Source organism: Zalophus californianus, chromosome 2 (genome assembly GCF_009762305.2).
Source record: "Zalophus californianus isolate mZalCal1 chromosome 2, mZalCal1.pri.v2, whole genome shotgun sequence".
NCBI lineage: Eukaryota > Metazoa > Chordata > Mammalia > Carnivora > Otariidae > Zalophus > Zalophus californianus.
Window position 1 is genome coordinate 66,891,241 of NC_045596.1, and position 23,307 is coordinate 66,914,547.

At 36.2% G+C, this 23,307-nt stretch overlaps 1 protein-coding gene across 7 annotated transcripts in view; it reads right to left on the bottom strand.

Annotated features, from left to right (window-relative positions):
• LIN54 (lin-54 DREAM MuvB core complex component) overlaps window positions 1-23,307 on the bottom strand; it is a 63,805-nt gene that overhangs the window by 14,498 nt on the left and 26,000 nt on the right. For 6 of the 7 annotated variants that reach the window (XM_027599836.2, XM_027599835.2, XM_027599837.2 and 3 more), the window contains exon 5: window positions 3,002-3,218. The exons of the other annotated variant lie outside the window; for it this stretch is intronic. In XM_027599836.2, the coding sequence (XP_027455637.1) occupies window positions 3,002-3,218 (217 nt within the window). The remainder of the gene's footprint in view (window positions 1-3,001; window positions 3,219-23,307) is intronic. 7 annotated transcript variants of the gene reach the window in all.

The window sequence follows — 23,307 nt, forward strand, 5'->3', positions numbered from 1 at the left end:
GAAGAACACCAGACAGTACTCTGACCTAAAAGGGAGTGAGCCCCTGCAGCAAGGGGACAGGGGGAAAAGGGAGAGGGGGAGCCCTCCAGAAAGTATTTTAGTGGTGATGACTGCATCTCTCTCGATACAATAAAAACCACTCAACTGTATGCTTAAGGGTAAATTTTATAGTAGACACGAATTATAGCTCAATAAAGTTGTTACACAAAAAGCACAGGACCAGAATTATAGGAGTGGTGACATCTGATACTGGATTTAAAATTATTTCCTGCTCTGATTCTCTTCGGCTGCTTTCGTTAAGTTATAATAACCACCGAACACTGGTCTCAGTGATACTAAAAAGAATTAAAAGGTGAATGAAAAGGCATTAAAAGCCTGAATTCCTGCTCAGAACTTGGAGAACAGACCCCCTACACCACCTGCTGCTTGGAGAGGGGATGCTGGTCATCTTTCCGTGAGCACACTGAGCAGCCACAATGAAGTGGCTCCAACAACCAGAGAAGGTAAGAACTTCCTGGTGGTCTCTGCAACAACGGGAAGGAGTGTGTGGCCTGCCCTTAGTCACATCAAATGACAAATGCAGATGATTTTTATTTGGATAATAAAGAAAGGGTAACTGTCTCCATGCATGTGGGCATATGTAGGCACGCGCACTCACACACAGGCACACAGCTAGAAAATTTGGGGGAATTCTAGGTTTACATTACCTTGGCATCTGCAGGCTGAGTTTTCACTAAAACCCAGTTAATAAAGAAAATATAAAATGAAGCGGTCCAAAAAGAGAACGCTACAAGTTACCTATGGAAAGGGGGACATATTGGTGTTACATAACTACATCAACGGTCTGTATTTCTCTCCCTCTTCAACTTTTGAGCACAGTCCCTCATTACTATTACTGCCATTTTCACAGAAGCTGGAATAATCTTTTCTTTAGTCTTGAACAGAAATTCTGAACAATCCTCTTAGAACAAACTCCTTCCAAATTTTAGAAACCATACACCCAAGTGTTTAAGGCTTTTTAATTTCTTAAATTGACTTCCTTACCAAGATGGTAGGAGATTACATTCTAAAGAGATTAATCATGAACTCTTCTGGATCTTTCTACTGTGCTGCCTGCTATCCAGCCAGCAGCGACCATGGTGGAGCCTTTGAATACTGGTTTTGTATGGCTTTGGTGGGAAATGTATAACATGAGCCCAACTCCCTTTGGCATAAGGAAATCCCTTATTGGAAAGTAAGCCCTTAGAAGGACATATTAATACATTCGATGAACTAGAGCAACTATTTTTGTGTATCGCTAATAAAAATTATAAATTCATTATTCCTGTGATATAATATATATTATGTATACCTAGGTCTCTTATGGGATAGGAGAGCAACCAGAGAAAACCACGGGTGGGCATAAGGGCCATCACACAGGTGGTTTTGTATATGCGTGGGTGGGAAGAGGGTAGATACAGGGAGAACTGAAGGAGCTGGAGACATCGAGGTGAGGACAGAAAGGGAAAACGGGAGGTGGAAAGCAAAGAAGAAAGAAGCGGGGAAAAAGCAGGTGTGTGTGTGTGAGGGATTTCCAGGAAGCAACAGGCGTACAGCGGTAGAGAGAGGCAGAAAGATATAAACTTGGAAAAGAAGGTACCAATAAATGCACTAGAATTACGCACTGTCCCACCTATTCCTCCACTCTTCCTGGGTCTTCAGCGTCTTTTCTACTTATTCCAAAGGCTTATCATTGACAAGGAAATTAGTATTAACATTACACTGGAAGTGGATCTCAGCATATGGTACACACACACACACACACACACACACACATAAAATACAGCCCACTGTACTTAATGGGTGCTTTACACCATTATGGCCGTCTGAGTAAACCGCACTTGCAGCACCTCTTTTAGTGGCCTGCTAAGTTTAAGTACTGAGAGAATATAAAACTTGGCTCCCTTAGCACTACACAAGTTTCCTTTTCCTTTTATTAAGAACACCGTAATAAAAGATTTTCCTCTAACATCAGTTTAAAGAGGGATTAGAAAATATAATTACCTGACAGGTCTAATTTTAATAAACTACATACTAAAGTACTGTTTCCCTCACGTACCCCCTAGTTTCTCCCACCAGTGATTTAAAAAATAAATAGGTAGGTTTTCTTTTCCCCAGTTTCCCTCAGGTGAACTAGCTATCAGCAATAGATAGCTCCAACCCACTGATCCCTTAATAAAAATGAAAGCGCAAACAAGCGGTCTTTAATTCTTCTATTTACATCCAGTAAATAATAAATCATTTACTTGCCATCAATTGCTTTTTGACATCGATGGGACATGCAGCAGTCTTCTAAGACAAAAAAATTTGGCCCTAAACTGTAAACTGTCCTGATCCTTTCACATCATTCAATTTCTAACAAGTGGACAAACATGGAGAGTGGTTGTTGTGTGTCTGTGTACATGTATCAGGTGACAGGAAGGGTTAAACACAAACAGAAAATGGAAGGATTACAAACAAGAATACCCTCCAGGAAAAGTACAACTAAGGAAAATAACAGAATATTTTAATTGCTTTTTATTAGCAATTACAGATTCAAAATAAGTAAAGGATGAAAGTAGTATCAAGTTCTTATACCTTGCCTACTAGTCATTTCAACTGATCCAAACCCTATCAAGCAGCTTCACAGTTTAGAAAATAAGATAAATAATTTGGTTTCATCTAAATTTGTCCCACTAGCATAAATGACAGGCTTATAAACCAGCAATACAATGGCTAACCCCAAACTGATGAATGATTCTGACGGTCTGGTAGTATAGTACACTGTGCACCAACTTCTAGCAGAGTGAGAGACTGTATTTACATACAACTATGATTCTATTTTGCGGTCTTCTGCAACAGTTGCTGATTCATACTCTCAGCTGAAATGCCACACTTAATCAGGATTTCAGCAAGAAAAGGACCAGTGTTCTTTAATAATGTTCAAAGAATTCATTACTGTTTTTAAAAAATGGTTACTAACCTTGCTGGAGAGGTTGAGTGTTTGTACTGGGATTCTGACTAACTGGCTGGCTTGAGCTACTGGCTGTTGTGGCAGTAACAAGTCGGACATAATGAAACTTGCTTCCAGGCACTTGAATCTGCTGGACATTGGGAGCAGTTGCCAGAGGAATAATTGTCTTAAACTGTGATGTGCTCACGCCTCCAACAGTGATGGTCTGCACAGCTGATTTCACTGCCTAGTAAACAATACAACATGGCTATCGTTAATCTGGGATTTAACTTTCCTACCCTTTTAACTTATGACAATTGCTCAAATAAAAAGTATGTTCCTGTATTTCATCAAAAGCTGTTGCAAGGAACAACCTGTTCAAAGAGAAATGAAAAGAATAGTAATGAATATAGGAGTGAAACCAAAATTAATGAGTTCTACCTTCCATCTCTAGTAGTTACTTCCTTGAGAATCCAGGTCAGATGACTTGCTATGAAGAAATTATTACTTAAGTTACAAGAACTTATTCAGTTTTGTTAATATTTATGAAAAAAAGAATTATTTTAAAACTCCCAGAATTAAGCCTCATATTCAACACAGAGAAGAGGATGCAGATACTTGGCTTTATTGCTACCCACCAAATTAACTAGGACAAATTTCATTTTTACATGTTCTAAAAAAGAAAGAAACCCAAAAGAAAAGCCCATCTCATACCCTCATTAAGTCTAGTTGATTCAGTTGTATCCGCAGACAAAAATGTACCCATTAACATACAGGTTTAATTAAGGGGCCAAATTCGGTCCAAAATTACCCCAATTTTGGCTGTCTAGGGAAACTAATTTTGGGAGATTCAAACTTGAGTCAATATAATCATTTTAATAATTTTTAATACTCTCCTTTATTCTGATAAACAGCAATGTGACTTCCCAAAAAGCTAAATGAAACATCAGAGGCAGAACTGAAGTCTTTCAAGATGTTTTCAGTTGATGTTTAACCAATACACAACAGATTCTTCTCCAAAGCAAAGGTCCAGACCAGATTCTCAACCGGTTCTACAGTATTATTTTATAAAAGAATTACATCCCCACCTATTCTTCAAAGAGCCCTCATGCTAAAAGACAACTGACATGATGGAAGAAATCTATATTATGTGCATAATTATTTATGAAAGAATAATTCTTAAGAATTTGAACATTGTCATAAAAGCTCAGAAAAAAAGAGAGAGAAAAGAATGTCATTTAGTGTGGAAACGCTACAGGCAATAGTCAAAGGAGATTACTTCAGCATAAAATGATTCACATACTGTCACCGGGGAGAGGCACCACAAAGCAGATTTAAAACAAAGAGAAAACAGCCACAACAGTCATGGGTTAAATGACAATATAAAGCTTAAGGGATAAAATGTTTACATATGGAAGCTATTGAAAAATCAAGCAAGCCTGAGACAAATATATACAGTGATGCAAGAGACACAGCCCTTTTTATCTCAGCTCAAAATGGAAAAAAATACTATCCTAAACAAGGTGCCTCAAGCACAGTAAATTTATCAGGTATTTAAAATGTATGAGGGACAGTGCTTTTAAAACTCTAAATAAGATGATCTGATTTAAATCTAGCAGCCACATTATGAGCTAGGTATAGCATGGGACGAGTACAGGGGCTGGCTTAGTTAAGTTTGCAGAGCATACTTAACTTTTTTTCCATCTCTTTACTTTCAAATTTCTGCATCCTAAGCTTCAAGCTATAACTCTTACGAGATGTATATAATTGGGTCTTTAAAACAAAAATAAGATCTCACTGTATTTTTAAATCAGTATGTGTCTGTTTACAACTAACACAGTTATCTAAAGATCTGGATTTAAACCCACCGTTGTACTGTTTCCTATTTGAACCCCCTGTCCTCTATTCCTTTTTTCTCTCCTTTCTTACCTTGCTTTGGGTTAAATATTTTATTATTTCATTCCCCTTTCCGGTATTAGCTTTTTATTTATACATTATGTTACTAATCTTTTACTGGTCACCCTAGAGATGACGATGTACAATGTAAAAATTACATTAGTACTTTACGTATCACCCAGGAAATGAAAGAACCCTAGAACACTCACACCATTTACTCTTGCCCCAACTTTATGCTATTGTTAAGTATTCTAATTCTACATATAATTTTACCTCCACAAAACATTCATTTACATACATTCACAAATTTACCCTTTCTGTCCTTCCTGTATCTTCCTGCTTCAAAGCACTGATGATTTAGGATCATTTTCCTTCTGCCTAAAGAACTCACTTGAGGATTTCCTTAAGTGTGGGTCTGCTGATGAGGAATTCTCTCCATTTTGTGTCTCAAAAAATGTCCAGTCCTTTAACTGTATCTACTTTGTTGAAAAACTCATCTATTAAATTCTTAATCTCCGTTTTAAGTTTCCAGTTTGAAAATATTCATCTGATTTTTTTTTCAATTGAAGCATACCTGATACACAATGTTACACTAGTTTCCAGTTCATTGAATTCCTTCTTATAAGTTTCTAATTCTCTGCTGAAATTCTTCATCTTGTTAAATAAATTTCTGAATATATTAATCTTAGTTATTTTAGAAGTCTGATAACTCCATTACCTATATTTCTTGGTTTTGAATAATTTGGTCTGGTTGCCTCATGTGCCTGATGATTTCTGACTAAATGCCAGACACTGTTTATGAAAAATTAAGCATAATTTGAGGCTCTGAATGATGTTATATTCCTCCAGAGAAAATTCACTTCGGCTTATGGTAGGCAGTTAAAAGTAGGGGCAGATTATCCTAAACCAATCACAAACTGAGCTGATTTGAAGGGGAGCTTCAATCTTCCAGAGGCCTTATCTATTTCTGGTTCACTCTTCTCCTGTATAGTGGCCCCAACTAGGAATTGGGTGTTTATAGGTTTCCTTTGACCCTGAATCCAAATTTTTGTTCATGAGATTTATAAGACTGACAGATCCAGTCAGCTCCTTAACTTTTCTGTAGCCACTTTCTGCTCATCATCTCAGTCTTTCAGCTACAACTTACAAATCAGCAAATGCCCTAAAAAGAAGTGTCACAATGAACATGAGGATGACTTCTCTAGGCTTCCCTTTACTTCATGAATGTGGCCTCTGGTGTCCTAGCTCCCTTAGTAAGTCTCCAATGACTTCAAACAGATAGATTTTTAAAATATATTTTTTTCTGTTTGTTAGTTGTTTTTGGTAAGACAGTTGGTCTGCAACAAGCTAGTTCTGCACAGTCAAAAACAGGAAATACCAACTGCCAGGGTTTTAATCTAGGCTACAACATTCCTCATTGTGTGACCTTGTGCAAGTGACTAAACTTCTCTGTGCCTAAGTTTTCTCAACTGAAAATGTGAAAATAATACCTTTCTTAAAAGGATTGTTATTAAGGATTAAATGAGTTAAATTATATGAAGTACAAATAATAACTTATCACATATTATAATGCTCAATAAATGTGAGCTGCTGTTTGTATCATCATTATGCCCATTATAGATGATGGGAGAAACTGAAGCTCAGAGAGATTAAGAAATTTGCCCAAGGTCACAAAGCTAAAAAGTAGCAGAGCCAGGATTTGAACCAGACCCAACTCCAAATCCCATCCTTTTAAGTAGGACATCATAATGCCTCCAGCTGTAGATGCTTAATGAATAGTTATTAAATGACTAAATAAAAGTAAATAGTATCCAGTCCTCAAGAACTCCAGTAAGAACTAAAGTTGCACATTTGCCTCTAAGAAACATTGAAAGTACTTTTTTAAATCACAAGGAGTTACAAAACTAAGAGTTCCCATGTACACTTTCCCCAATAGAATAACATCTTACATAACCATAGAATATTATTAAAACCAGGAAATTGATACAATACTATTAACTCAACTACAAAACAGAACTTATTCAGATTTCCCCAGTTTTTATATGCACTTATGGGGGATGTATACTAAAGACTGTATAGATTCATGTAATCAAATTACCATCAAGATACAAAATTGTTCCATCACCACGAAGAAACTCTCTTGCACTGCCCTTTATATGCATACCCTCCCCCAACACCAACTCTTGACAACCACTTACTAAACTGCATTTTCCAAACACCTGAAATACTAGGTAACATATAACAGTTACTATTTTTGCAAAAGACAGAGGCATTAGAATACACTTAATTTCCTTGAGAATTTACAAGTTGGTCCCTTCCTAGAAGTACAACAGTCTGAGGAACTCCCTATGAATGCCTCTCTGAATATACCACATTACCAGAAAAACAGTTAATATGAATTCAATAAAAAACTTCAGGTATCTCTTGGGGCACCTGAGTGGCTCAGTCAGTTAAGCATACGACTCTTGATTTTGGCTCAGGTCATGATCTCAGGGTTGGATGATCATGTGGGGCTCCATGTTGGGCGTGGAGCCTGCTTAGGATTCTCTCTCTCCCTCTCCCTCTGCCCCGCCCCCCAAACCTCCCCCCACTGCACGTGCTCTCTCTCAAAAAAAAAATTTTTTTTAATTAAAAAAAAAAATCTTCAGGTATCTCTATTTCCTGATTAACATCCTTGACAGCTGGTTTAAAAAGCAACTATATTAATTTAAACTCAAAATAGCAACATTTAACATGCATTAAGGGCTTCCCTCAAATACCTGGACTTGAAAGATTCTATTTATACTATTTCCTAAGCTATTTTTTCTTTCTTTCTTTCTTTTTTTTTTTGGTAAAGATTTTATTTACTTATTTGAGAGAGAGAGAGAGAGAGAGAGAAAGAACACGAGAGAGGGGAGGGTCAGTGGAAGAAGCAGACTCCCCACTGGGTGGGGAGCCTGATGTGTGGCATGTCCTGGGACTTCAGGATCATGACCTGAGCTGAAGGCAGACACTTACAACTGACTTGAGTCACCCAGGCACCCCTTTCTAAGCTATTTCTATTTACAGATTAATATCATAATTATGTGTTTAAAATAAATTTCTTTGAACATTATTTTCCAATTAGCAAATGGCAAAAGTTCTTGCTTAACTGAAGTTTACCTAAAAGGAAAGAAATGAAACACTCTTCTAGTTCTGCAAATGAGGATTCTTATTCTATTTGGTGAAGTTGGAGGGAGGGAGGGAGGGACAGAGGGGGAGAGAGAGGGACAGAAAGAGAGAGAAAAGGCTCAACCAATATCCAAAAACAGTAAGTTTGTAGGGTTCCATATTTGGTTCTTTGTAAATACTGCTTAGAAATCATTGTTTGGATAATACGGGATTTGGTTCCAGTTAAGTCTCAATCATGTGTGTATTCTGGCAAGCAACCTAATGCTTCTTTATATCTTTGTTTGTCTATTGTACAAGGGAGAACATTACCACTACATGAAATCTCACTTTGAGACACCTTCATAAATTGTGCTGTTTCAAACAGATATTAAGATGGCCTTTGTTTAATCTCCTGCAAAATCAGAACAATATTTTCCTTAATGCTAACTGGGCAGTGTTTACGAAAGTGTGTTACTAAAGTGTGTTTGTTTCATTAAACATTAACTCTTCAGGATTAGATATTACATGAAACAGCCTACTCTGTCAAATTGATTTATGAAACCCTAAGGTAAACAAAGTTAAACAAAAGCCTTCTCAGAGCCCTTACTATATGCTAATGACCACTACACATTTCCTAGATGGATATGGTATATGGTGTTTCTCAAACTTATTTAGCAGTAGCATTTGCGGGGGGTGGGGTGGGGAATTTTTCTTTTTTAAAAAAAATATATTGGTGCCAAGAGAAAGGCAAATGGTACCATGTAAAGACACCCCATAGGAAATAGCTTTTCACAAGAAGTTGTAATAAAGAATGGCAGAGCAGACATAATGAATCCTAACCAACCTGCACCATAAATATTTGTGAAATCTCTTAAAATAGCAATTCATATGTATTTCTACATAGAACATGACTTAAGACTCATTTTGAATCTAGGTAAATGGCAACTAATTTGGGCATAATTTTAAAAGAGAAAAGAGCTTATGTTTTTCTTTTTTATTGAAATATAATTGACATATAACATTATATTAGTTTTTGAGTCTACAGAATGATTTCATATATATATGAAAAAAATATTTATCTTATATGTATATTTTAAAGATTTTATTTATTTATTTGACAGAGAGACAGCATAAGCAGGGAGAGCAGCAGGCTGAGGGAGAGGGAGAAGCAGGCTCCCCTCTGAGCAGGGAGCCTGACACAGGGCTCAATCCCACGACCATGGGATTATGACCTGAGCCGAAGACAGACGTTTAACCGACTGAGCCACCCAGGTGCCCCCATATATGTATTTATGGCAAACTGATTACCACAATAAGTTAGCATCCATCACTGGACATAATGAAGTATTTCTTGTGAAGAGAACTTTTGAGATCTATTCTCTTAGCAACTTTCAAATATACACTATGTTAACTAAAGTCATCATGCGGTACATTACATTCCCAGAACTTATTTACCTTATAACTAACCGGAACTTTGTACATTTTGATCACCTTCACCCATTTCACCCACAACCAACCCCACCCCACAGCAAACACCAATCTGTTCTCTGTATCTATAAGTTCATTTTTCTTTTTCTTTCTTAAGATTCCACATATAAGTGAGATCACACAGTATTTGTCTTTCTGTGTCTGACTTACTTCATTTAGCATAATGCTCTCAAGGTTCTTCCATGTTGTGGCAAATGGCAGGATTTTTTTTTAATGGCTGAATACTATTCCATTATACATATATGACATATATATACGTGTGTGTGTGTGTGTGTGTGTGTGTGTGTGTGTATTTCACACCTTCTTTATGCATTCATCTGTCAATGGACACTTGGGTGGTTTTCATGTCTTGGCTATTGTAAATAATGCTGCAAAAAACATTAGAATGCAGACATATTTTCAAGATGGTGATCTCATTTCCTTCAGATAAATACGCAGATATGGAATTGCTATATTATATGGTAGAGTTCTATTTTTAATTTTGGGGGGAACCTCCAAAACCTCACCACGTGTGAGGTGACATCTCATTGTGGTTTTAATTTGCATTTCCCAGGTGATTATTCATGCTGAGCACCTTTTCATGTGCCTGTTGGCCATTTGTTATGTCTTCTTTGGAAAAATGTCTATTCAGTTCCTCTGCCCATTTATTTTTTAATTGGATTGTTTGGTTTCTCTCAATTGAGTTGTATGAGTTCTTTATATGTTTTCCATATTACCCTTTATCAGATATATGATTTGCAAATATTTTCTCCCATTCCATAGGTCACTTTTCCATTTTGTTGATGGTTTTCTTTATTGTGCTTTTTAGTTTGATGTAGTCCCACTTATTTGTTTTTGTTGCCTTTGCTTTTGCTGTCAAATCCAAAAAATCACTGCCAAGACTGATGTCAAAGACCCCTTTCATTTTCTTCTAGAAGTTATATGGTTTCAGGTCTTATAGTCAAGGCTTTAATCTATTTTGAGTTTATTCTTGTGTATGATATAAGATAATAGTACAGTTTCATTCTTTTGTATGTGGCTATCCAGTTTTCCTAACACCATTTGCTAAAGAAAGTATCCTTCCCCCATTCTATATTTTTGGCTCCTTTGTCATAAATGAATTGACTATACTATATTAATTGGGTTTATTTCTAAGCTCTCTATTCTGTGCTACTGTGTATCTGTGTTGATGCCAATACCATACTGTTTTGGTTACTATGGGTTTGTAATATAGTTTGAAATCAGGAATTTGTAGGGTTTCATATTAATATGGTTTTTAAAAAAGATTTATTTATTTTAGAAAGAGAGAGAGAAAGAGCTCACACACATGTGAGTTGGGGGAGGGCAGGAGGAGAGAATTTTCAAGCAAACTCCCTGCTGAGCACGGAGCCCAATGTGGGGCTCAATCCCATGACCCATAAGATGGTGACCTGAGATGAAACCAAGAGTCAGACATTCAGTGATTGAGCCACCCAGGCACCCCCATATTAATATGGTCTTTAAAAATCTGTGAATGTTTATAGAGCTTATCATCATGGAAAAACTATGTTTATATTATCCTAATTACCAAACTTCAGGTTATTACTTATTAAAATAAATAAACCTAACAAGAAGCAAATTGGCAACCTTTAAAATGCTTCCAGACTAAGAGACAAATGAGAAACTAGGAAGAGATAAATATTATATATATTATATGACTAATGACAAAGTCAAACCTTGAGATGAATACCAGAACTTTCAGCACTGTTTTATTAACTGATGGAATATTATGAAATAGCTGTAAGGCATTCTTCTGTTATTTTTTCAGGGATATTAACCCAACTTATGTTTTCTTTATAGTTATGAAGTACAGTGACAAGGATGAGTAATTGAAATATATTAGTATCCATGGGAGCATTCAAAGAAAGAGTCAAATGACTATTAACAGGCAAAATTAGACAACCCGCTTTATAAGCATCAGCCTTATACAAATCAGGAACCAGCCCTACTAAAGATTAAAACATTATCAAGATAGGATAAAGAAAATAGTATGGGACTGGCCTAGGAGTAGAGTACTAAAGATCAAAAGAATAGATAAAAGAACCTATATAACAAACAAATGAACAAAGAAAAAAGAGACAAAAACCACTCTTAAATAGAGAACAAATTGGTGGTTGCCAGAGGGAAGTGGCTGGGAGGATGGGTGAAATAAAAAGGATTAAGAGCACACTTAACCGTGATGAGCACTGAATAACGTACAGAATTGTTGTATCATTATGTTGTACACCTAAACTAATATCACACTGTGTGTTAATTATACTTCAATAACAAAAAGGGGGGAAGAAAGGAAAAAAAATTACAGAACAATGAAAATTAACTATAGCTATAGATTATGACATAGGTGAATCTTAGACATTATACTGTAAAGCAAATTTCAAATTATTAAATTTGTTATTATAACAAAAATAATTTTGAAATAAACTATTTGGAGAATTAAAGAAAAAGAACCTATATATAGAATAGTTCATGATGAAAGCTGGCATCTCAAATCAACAGAGAATGGTGAGCTATTCAATAAACAAATTAGCTATTTGGTCTGAAGAAAAAAAGCTGGATCCCTATAACTCATTCTGTGTAATAAATTTCAAATAGATCAAAGATTTAATCTAAAAAAAACCCCAAAACCAATACTGAACACACAGACCAATGAAACAGAATAGAGTCTATAAAGAAACCTGCACATATATGGTCAAATGATTTTTAATTAGGGTGCCAAGACCATTCAATGTAGAAAAGACAAATGTTGCCAGGAAAACTGGATATCCACATACAAAAGAATGAAGTTGAATGACTCCTCTCCCAACATCATATATAAAAACTAACTCAAAAGGGATCCATGATCTAAATGTAAGATCTAATACTAAAAAACTCTTACAAGAAAACATAGGGCATCAGAGTTCACAGAAAAGGAGTGCAGAAGACACAAAGACATGAATAATTTTTTAAAATATAAATCTATGTGAGACCTTTTAATCAATTAGATTGGCAAAGACTAAAAATGACTGATTAAACAGGAGAGCACAGAAATAGACTCACAAAAATGATCAACTGATCAATCTCTGACAAAGGAGCAAAAATAATTCAACAGAGATAGTTTTTTCAACAAATGGTGCTAGAACAATAGGTCACCCACATACAAAAAAGTATATCTCAACACAGACACCTTTCATATGGACTCAGACCTAAAACTATAAAACTATGAAACAATACAACTCCTGGAAGATAACACAGGAGAAAATATAGTTTACCTTGGGTTTGGTGATGACTGTTTAGATACAAAACCCAAAACACAATCCCCGAAAGGAAAAATTGGTATGTCAAACTTCATTAATATTACAAATTTCTGCTCTGCAAAAGATACTGCTAAGGGTATAAAAGATAAGCCACACAATAGGAAAAAGTATCTGTAAAACACATGTAAAGTCGAAAGATACAGGAGCCATCTGGGTTCCATTCCAGAAATTACTGAAACTAAACAGGACCCCGCAGGAATGCAACCAGCTGGGCGCCTGGGTGGCTCAGTAGGTTAAGCAGCTGCCTTCGGCTCAGGTCATGATCCCAGGGTCCTGGGATCGAGCCCCGCGTTGGGCACCCTGCTCCGTGGGAAGCCTGCTTCTCCCTCTCCCACTCCCCCTGCTTGTGTTCCCTCTCTCACTGTCTCTCTCTCTGTCAAATAAATCAATAAAAAATCTTAAAAAAAAAAGGAACACAACCAGCCTATGAAACACTATAGGATATAAACAACCCAATTTTGTGTTGTTTTTTTTTTAAAGGTCAAGAAAAAAAAGGAAGATGAAAAAAACTAAGAGAAATAGCGATCATTCACAATCTTATCTGATCCCAAATTCAAACATACTGTAAAAATAAATATGATGGTTAGGGAAATGCAAATTAACAAGGTATTTAATGACATTAAAGGAATATGGGTAAGTTAAAAAAAAGTGTCCCTATCTTTTATATACATAAAGACATATCTCCAGATGAAATGACATGATTTACTTTAAAAAAAAAAAAGTGGTAGGAGGTTATAGATGAAAACAAGGTAAAGCTGATAATTCTAAAGTTGGATAAAGGGTACATGTACATGGGGGTTAATTATACTATCCTAACTTTTTAATATTTTTAGGCTTTTAATATTTAATTTTAGGGGCGCCTGGGTGGCACAGTCAGGTAAGCATCTGACTCTTGGTTTTAGCTCAGGTTGTGATCTCAGAGTCCTGAGATCAAGACCTGTGTTGGGCTCCACGCTCAGCATGGAGTCTGCTAAAGATTCTCTCTCCCTCTCCCTCTGCCCCTCCCCCTCCAGCTCACTCATACTCTCTCTCTCTAAAGTCAATAAATAAATCTTAAAAAAAATTTAAGTTTCTATAGTAAAAGGTGTTAATAATATGGCCACAGGACCCCACAGGTATTCAATCAACATAATTATAAAAGCATAAAACAAAGCCAATATAACAGAAAAAAGAATAAATTCTCATTTATTCCTTCTGCTCCTATAACCTGACTATTGGGTACTGGTATGAGGAGCTAGAAACAAAATAAAGCTTTAGGCAACAGAATCCCAATGGAACCTATAATTTATCTCAACTCCAACTCTTATTACAACAATCTACGTCAAAGTTTATCAGGAAAACAGACACCCTTCACTTCAAATTGTACTCATTACCACCACAATCACTTCCAACTCAAATATGTGAGAGCTTCACCGCCAAAGCAAAAGCTATCAACTTCTGAAATCTCTGTCCCCAAACAGTTCTAACTTAACTTTTTGATATTGTCATTGCTCATATCACTTCCTGCCTGGATATTTGCAAAACAAATTCAATCATCTTTATGACTAGCCTCTACCTGCCACCAGAGACATTGCTATTTTTTTGCAAACTTCACTTTAATTCTTTAGCTCTTGTTGCCTCAGAAACATTCCATGAATCTCCATTAAATGACAAAATTAAGCCTAAATTTGCTTTGTTTTGAAAATTATCCATAATCTAACCTTATCTATATATGTTCTCCATTCCCTCCAAAGCATTACTAATTTTAAGCCTAAATTTGCTTTGTTTTGAAAATTATCCAAAATCTAACCTTATCTATATATGCTCTCCATTCCCTCCAAAGCATTACTAATTCTGATCAGAATAGTTGTTTTAGTGCCGCACACGTACACTCCAATTCTTCACTCTTGTGGCTGACATCCACTCTAATTCAGAGCCATACAAAACCTTAGCTCAGGGATACCCTCTCTAATCATCCTAACTGTTGTTCAACCTCCTTACATAGGATCTCATGCCATCTGTTCTGTTCATGGTTTTGCAATTTTATATGTTTGTATAATTATTTGATTCATTTCCATCACACTCCCTCCCGCAACTGCCATAGACTTTAGGTTCCACGCTTCTAATTTTGTTCTCTCCTATTTCCTAGCACAGCCCCTAACACATAGTAGGCATTGGTTAAGTATCTGAGTAAATGGTGAATGAAGGAAGAGGACCTACCTCTTTTTAGTTTTGAACTATCTTGTCTATATCACACAACTAAGCACTATTTCATTATTCATTATTGTTTTATGCGCATTCAATTTTGTCTGCCCAACCACCACTGTAAGCTCTTCTATAGTTCCCACAGTCTCAGCACAGGGGACACAATGACCTCAAAAAATACTGATAGCCACTGATAGAGAATAGAAGAGTATCTCTCTATAATAGAAAACTTCATTATTGCTCAGGTTCCCAGTTTCCTGACTAATGTCAATTACCCATGTTAATGTAGCACTCTTATGCTATATATAGATGATTATGCTACAGACTGCTTTCTGCTACTAAAATCCACAGTCTCTTCTGCTTCCTAAGCATATAGCCAATTATATTTCCTAGCCTCCCTTGTTAAGGTGAGGCCATGCAACTCAGTTTTATTTTAGCTAGTGAAGTGAATGGAAGCATATTTCCAGGTCTGGCCCATAAAAGCCTCCCACGTGTGCTTTTCCATGTCTTTTCTCTTCCAGCTGGCTAGAATGGAGACAATCTTCAGAGAGACTAAGAACATCATTCAGTTTGTTGTAATTTCAAGCCTATTATAAGTATTAGTAAGATTAACATAAACCTGTCACATCACTTTTTATAATGTATTTCAGGGAATCAAATCCACACGGTGATTTGATACTCACCAGTATCTATTACATTTTTTTAATACAAATAAACCATTCTTTAGCAGTCAGAAATTTACATTATTCCCTTTACTCTGTGAACTTGTATTTAATTCCATAAACTCTAAAAATTTTATTCCCATGTAACATTTTTATGTATGAAATTCTTTTATAATCCTCTGAAACAAAAAGATGTATATAAATTGAAAATTTAAAAACATTATTTCCCATTAATGTAAAGCTCTAAGTATTATATAATTTTGTCTGGATTGAGTTAATTACTGTATAGACTTAATCAAAGCAAAATAAATATATTACAAATTGTGATTATTACAAATAAAAAGGATTTTATTAGAATGCATCTTTTTTTTTTAAAAGATTTTATTTATTTATTTGAGAGAAAGAATGAGAGAGAGAGAGCACATGAGAGAGGGGAGGGTCGGAGGGAGAAGCAGACTCCCTGCTGAGCAGGGAGCCTGATGCGGGACTCGATCCCGGGACTCCAGGATCATGACCTGAGCCGAAGGCAGTCGCTTAACCAACTGAGCCACCCAGGCGCCCCTAGAATGCATCTCTTAATCAGATGGATGATGGTACTCTTTTTTTAAGATTATTTCCCATACTCACAGCTGAACATTACATATTGCAAGAGTGAGAGTTCAGTACCAATTCTATTCCTATTTTTCTTATAAATACTAAAAACATTATTTGCACAAATAAGTATACATGAACAGATGAATATTTATTGTAATATACATTAAGATTCTGAACAACTCCTGAGTTTTATACCCAAACTTAAATTTATTCTACCATCAAAAATTATTTTTAATGATCTGAAAACTCACTTAGGTCCTCCTCTAATTTAGTGGAGAGAAAAAAACCTGGAACCTATCTGAACTACAAGCAAAAAGTTTTAATAATCTGCAGTCATTTGTTTCTCAATTTCTAGGACATACGTCAAAAATGTTTTTTTACCAAACCTGTCAATGACAGGTGCCCTGTTTATCTAGATACATTAAAAAATAATTAGGAAAAACTTTTCTTAACTTCCTACAATGATAACAATGTTTTTATCCTAACAGATTTGGGTTACATAGATACATGCATTTTTTATCTAAACTCATCTAATGGTACCTTTTAAGAGCTGCATATTTCAGTATACATAAAGTTCACCTAAATGAAAAACCTCTAAACAAATAGTGAATTCTAGTCAGTGGTATGCTTAATGGAATATTTGGGGAGAAGTATACTGGACATGTACAACTTACTCTGAAATAAATTTTAAAAATAAGGTGATTAATGGATACAGGGACAGATAGATAAATGACAAAGCAACTACAGTAAACTGTTGAATCTAGAATTTAATTATAAAAGCTTCACAGAATTCTTCCAACCTAGAAGAGCCAGAAGTAGGAAGAATTCAAGAAGTTATACTGGTCATAGGAATCAGAGAAGAAACTTTACCTTTTTTTTTTAAGCTTTTCTTAAACCATCCATACATAGCTTATGCTCTGAAATTCCTCACATGGCAGCCTGCATTCTAAATGGCTAGGTGATGGTTCAAGTACTTACCACAGGCAGGGCAAAGAGGACAATTTGTTTACCAAATAAAAGTCAAAAAGGAAAAGCACTCCTCTGGGTTGGGGAGCAAAACTGACAAGAAGTTTATGTAAAGTATATTCAAAGATATCAAAGATAATTTACATAAACTCTCAAAAGTAGAGAGTAAGATATTTTGAAGATGGATTCACATTCATCATAAAGACACTAAGGGAAAAAAGGGTAACCATTAACATTACATAAAGTATGATGAGGCCTTACCTTTTAGGAATATTTATTTACTCTAAGACCAAACTAGTGGGAAAGAAAGGGTTTCGAAGTTTCTAACCTCTCTTTTCTTTGATCCAATTTCTTTTTTTTAAGATTTTATTTATTATTTGACAGGGAGATAATAAGACAGCACAAGTAGGGGGAGCAGCAGAGGGTGAGGAAGTAGCAGGCTCCCCTGAGGAGCAGGGGGCCCGATGTGGGACTCCATCCCAGGACCCTGGGATCATGACCTGAGCCAAAGGCAGACGCTTGATGACTGAGCCATCCAGGGGCCCCTCTTTGATCCAATTTTCTAGAACACAAGGTCTGGAAACCTTTACCTTTCTTGAGCTTCATTTATCCAAAAGTTCACTATCCTGAAATCTTTCTGATCAGATTTGAAATGAATCAACAGTTCAGCTTCACTCTGTATTCTAAGTCACCTACTTTTAATAGAATATGGTTTCCCCACCCTAGATGTATAAGTTTAAAAATCCAAAAAAATTTTTAAATGGTCCAGCCAGCCATTCCAGCAATAAAATGAGAGGAAGACTAAGAGATGACCTAGATGTTGCAACCATCAGATAACTATTTAAAATAACTATGATTAATATATCAGCCGACTCAGTAGGAAAGTAAGACAACATGCAATGAACCATGGGGGAAATGCAGCAGAGAGATGGAAACTGGAAGAAAGAGTCAATGGAAATGCTAGAAATTTAAAAAATACAACTATCAGTGATGAAGAAGTCCTTCAATGGGCCTAGTCAGTAAACTCCACACAAAATGAGGAAGGAATCAATGCATTTGAAGACATGTCAATAGAAATTACCCAAACCCAAACCCAAACAAAACAAAGTGGGAGAGGAAAAATAGAAGAGAGTATCTACAGCTATGGATCTGTATCAGTCTAACGTTTTTAAAAACAGAGCTCTAGAATGAGAAGAGAGAACGTAAGGCAGAAATATTTGAAGAGATAATAGTCAAAAGTTAAAAAAAAAAATAAAAGACAATAAATTATTATATCCAAGATAGTTTAAAATCAAGATAAATATATATTTAAAAAAGAAAACAATAATAACACAGCACACAGCTGGATACATTAACAGTCAAACCATAGAAATCCAAATATAAAGAGGAAATCTTGAAAGCAGGCAGGGGCAGAAAAGACACATTACATATACAAAGGAAAAAAAGACAAAAATTACAGCATTACTTCTTGCCAAAACTATGCAATCTAGAAGTCAATGGGGTGACTTTTTTAAAGCACTGGGGGGAAAACTGTCAACCTAGAATTTTTTACCCAGTGAAAATATCTTTCAAAAGTTAACAGCAAAATAAGACTTTTTCACGCAATACAAAAGCTGAGAGAATCTCATCAGCAGAATTTTCCTTAAAAAAATTTCTAATTTTCCTAGAAAATTAAATTTTCCTAAAGAAAGTTTTTTTTTTTTTTAAGATTTTTACTTATTTATTTGAGAGGGAGAGAGAATACAAGTGGGGGAAGAGCAGAGGGAGAGGGACAAGCAGACTCCCACTGAGTGCGGAGCCTGATGTGGGGTCTGATGTCAAGACCCAAGTTGAAACCAAGAGTTGGATGCTCAACCGACTGAGCCACCCAGGCACCCCTCCTAAAGAAAGTTCTTTAGGGAGGAGTTTTATACCAAACTAAGATTGGGGCCTACAGAAAGAAAGCAAGCGTGTAAGATGTAGTTAAAATGAAAATAAATAAAGGACTTACTTTTCTTATTTTTAGTTATTTTAAAAGGTAATTTTGTGTAAAGCAAGAACAAAAAATATATTATGGAGTTCATAACATGTAAAAGTAAAATGTTTAACAGTGACAGCATAAAGGATAGGAGAAAAGAACTGGAAGTACTCAACTATAAGGTTCTTACCCTACATGAAGTGACATAAATATAAAGGTAGACTACAATAAGTCAAAAATGTATTATTTGACTCTAAAGCAACCAATAAATTTTTTAAAAGTTTAAACTACAATAAGCCAATAGTGGAGAAAAAATAGAATCACAAAAACAATTCTATTCACCCAAAAGAAGGCATAAGAAGAGTTATATAAAAAAAAGAGATGAGACAAAGAGAAAATAACTAGTAAGATGCAAGATTTAAATCCAAACATATGAACAATTACATTAAACATAAATGGTCTAGAAATATTGATTTTTATATTGACTATGTATCTATCATCTTGCTAAATTTATATATTAATTCTAATAGTTCAATAGCAGATTCTTACATTTTACATGTATGTAATAACATAATATGTAATTTGTGACTTTTTTTACTTTCTTTTGAAACCCTATGCCATCTGTTTCTTTTTCTTGCAATACCACATTAATGCAGGCCTGCAGTAGAACTGAACAAGTGTGGGAAGTGGATATGCTTGTTCAACACTGCAAGATAACATGAAGTTTGATGCATTTTCTGCCTTTTCAAATTATTAAAATATCTTTCTATTTTTATTGTTTGAAGTATTTTTAACCAAAATGGAGGCTGGCTACCATCAGGATTTTTCTGCATGTATTGAGATGTACTGTATATATTTGTAAAATTATTTGTTTTCCTATTAATGTTGTGAATTCGACAGATAGATTTCTGAATTTTAAATCACACTGCATTTCTGAAATAAATCCAAATATGCCATGAAAAAAAAAAACAGTACTTAAAGGTAAGAATAAGATTACAGGACAAAAGACATTAAGTGTCAGAAAGTAGAGAAAAGCATTGCTAAAATCTAAAGCAAGAAGAAAGTAAACCATGTAGAACATTTTCATTGGTTTAGCGCTTATTTACATATCTAATAAATACTTTAGAGAACTGAGGATTACTTTAGAAAATAAATATAATGGAAGAAATATGTCCTATAATAACAGACAACTATAGTATCAAGTAAATGGAGAAAATATGCCTGACTTCCAAAACAAACCTGAACACATTAGTTTCAAAGATGAAGAAAGTGAGAAGGGTCTGAAGAATGTAATGAGAAGAAGCAAGGAAGACTCAGTCCCATCCCCTCCACTGCAGGCTCAGTGGCCTAAAGGACTAAAGGAGAAAAAAATGGCCATCATTTAAGAGGTCTGCTGGGGCAGTATCCTAGGGGAGAGTTGGGTATCTGTTAGAACAAGAAAATAAAAGGAACACTCAGTAAAGAGACTGAGGAATTAGGGTATTATTTTGATTATGAACTCCAGGGAGGGAGTTCAAGAGTAGGGGTTAGGTGAGAACAGGGATAGAACATGCTGACAGCCTTAAGGAGATGAGATGTGAGAGAGAAAAGGTGTGACAGCAATCCGGGCCTTTGGATGTTACCCAATATAAACAGGGATAAATAATGAGAGAATTCCTGGTTATTCAAGGCAGATGGTGGTCAGATTGTGAGCGCTGGCAGGTAGGAAAAGGTGGGTATTTGGAGTTCCTTTTGACCACTTTTGATCAATGGGGCAAATCCTTATTTTTCAGTCTTTTTCTTAACTGACTTTCCTAACATTTGAGATTATAGCCCAATATCATTCTTGAAGTCATCTCCCCTTCCAGTTTTTTTTAGTTTCTCCTACTACCTCTCTTACCATTCCTTCTTTCCACTGACTCCTTCTCTTCTACTAACTTAATATTTCTGTGGTTCGGTCCTGCTTTCTTCTCTCTACAGACAACCTCACGCTCCCTTGATTTCATCCACACGCGTAGTTTTAGTCACTGCCTATATTCAGCTTCCTAATGGACATCTTCCTTTAGCTATTCAGCGGGTACTTCAATGACCAACATCTCCAAGAATTAAACAGCATCTTTTTGCCCAAATCAGCTATTCTCCCTATATCCCCTCTCTAGTATAAAACAATAATGTGATTTTTTTCTATCTCAAATTTGGTTGAAGTGAGAACTACAAATAATAAGCCCCCACACTCTAAAAAGTAAGACAAGACATCCATGGCAGACTACCGTCATCTACCTCCTGCCTATTGAAAATAAAACAAAACAGATTAGAAATAGAAGTGAATTCATAAAGACAGAATGCTAAGGCTTTATACCTCAGTAAGAACAAAGGCAGGGGCTCTCCAAGAAAATCTCTGGGATAGACTGGGTGACAACTCTAAGAAGGGAAAACAGACATCTTAATTTTTGGTTGGCAACATACTGTGATAAAGAAACTGTGTGTGTGTGTGTGTGTGTGTGTGTGTGTGTGTGTGTGTGTGTGTGAGAGAGATAAACTCTCAAGTCTATCTTGGTCTAGCCACACCAGAAATGAATGCAATGAGAGAGTTCCTGGGAGAACCTGACACATACCTCCAGGAGTTTAGGACATACGTGAACACAGAAACTGGTCCCAGCCTGCAGAAGGGCTACAGCATCTTGATGGGCCAAAGACACGTACCTCTGCTGTAAGGGTGCTCTGCAGTAAAAGGCTGTAGACTACAGGAGTCAAGCGACAGCCAGGAGAAAACTGCCAAAGATAGCCTGAGTGTGTATCACACTCTTGACAGAGAACTGGGCAATGGGGACATATCCACAGGGGTCTCCAAAAACTTTCCTAAACGCACATCTGTGAAAGTCCACACTTGAACACCTGCCACACTGGCCACTAGATTACAACAGTCTCAGTCATATAAAACTTTGTCCGTTCTCTTCTAATCTTCCTTCCAGTCAGCAGCCAAAAGCAGAAGTGGGGGAGGTAGAAGAGGGGAAGAAACACTCCTCTTCTCCACTACATGGTCCCTGAGCCATGATTAGGTCTGAGTTGAAGAGAGAAGCTTTCAACTAGATTCAAAGTTTTGACTAGATTTTTCATACCTGTGAATTTAATCACCAAAGTAAGGCTTGTTCTTACAGTTAAAAATAACCTCTTGTCAAGAGGTAGGGGAGGAAGATCCAAGATCTCATGGCTAAAGTCAAGGATGAGAGAAAAACAAGCTAGTTCCTCTTTGTACGCCATCAGGTATCGCCCATATACCAGTCATACTAGTCCATAGTGCCACCACCTACTCTGTTATTCAAGTCAGGAATCTAGGAGTCATCCTAGAGCCTTCTCCTCCCTAGGACCCTGACATCCAATCTTATGTCTTAAAGTTTTTTTAACACATCTCTTCTTCCCAAGCCTCTTAGCTACTAGTCTAGCTCAAACATAAAGTACTATAATAATCTAACTTAGTGATTGCCCACCCTGGCCCACACTTAAGAATTTTAAAATATTAAAATGCCTAGGTTCCAGTCTTAGAGACCTTCATTTAAACAGTCAGGGTAGGACCCAGCCATTAGTGTTTTCAGGGGGTCCCAGGGTGCTTCAAAAGTTCAGCCAAGGTTGAGAATCACTAACCTAACTGGTCTCTCTCAAAATTCAGACTTACTTTCTTCCAAACTATCTTTCATAATGCCACAAGAATCATCTTTTTAAAAATGCATATCTGATATTTTCCTAGAGTAGTAGTTTTCAATCTAGGGTACCCATTAAAATCACTTAGAGAGCTTTTAAAAATCCTGACACCAGGCCAAACTCCAGATCAATTAAAACAGTCTCTGGGGATAGGAACCAGGCACTCCCCAGGTGATCCCAATGTGCAGACAAGGACACCATTCCCCTAGAAGCAATGGAAAGCCACAGAAAGTCTTCAAGAACAATACAGGGCAAACTTCCCTGAAGATAATAAAACCTTCCATCTAACCACAGCACCCTCAGCTCTACACTACCAAAGCAATGTAGTTCCCTCAAAGGGCCACACACTTTTCCACTTTTGTGTAAAGTATTACTTCAATCCAGAAAGCCTCCTCTGCTCACCCACAGCTAAGACCCAAAATACCTTTAAAGTTAAGACCTTTCAAGAATAGCCTTTGTATAAAATTTCCC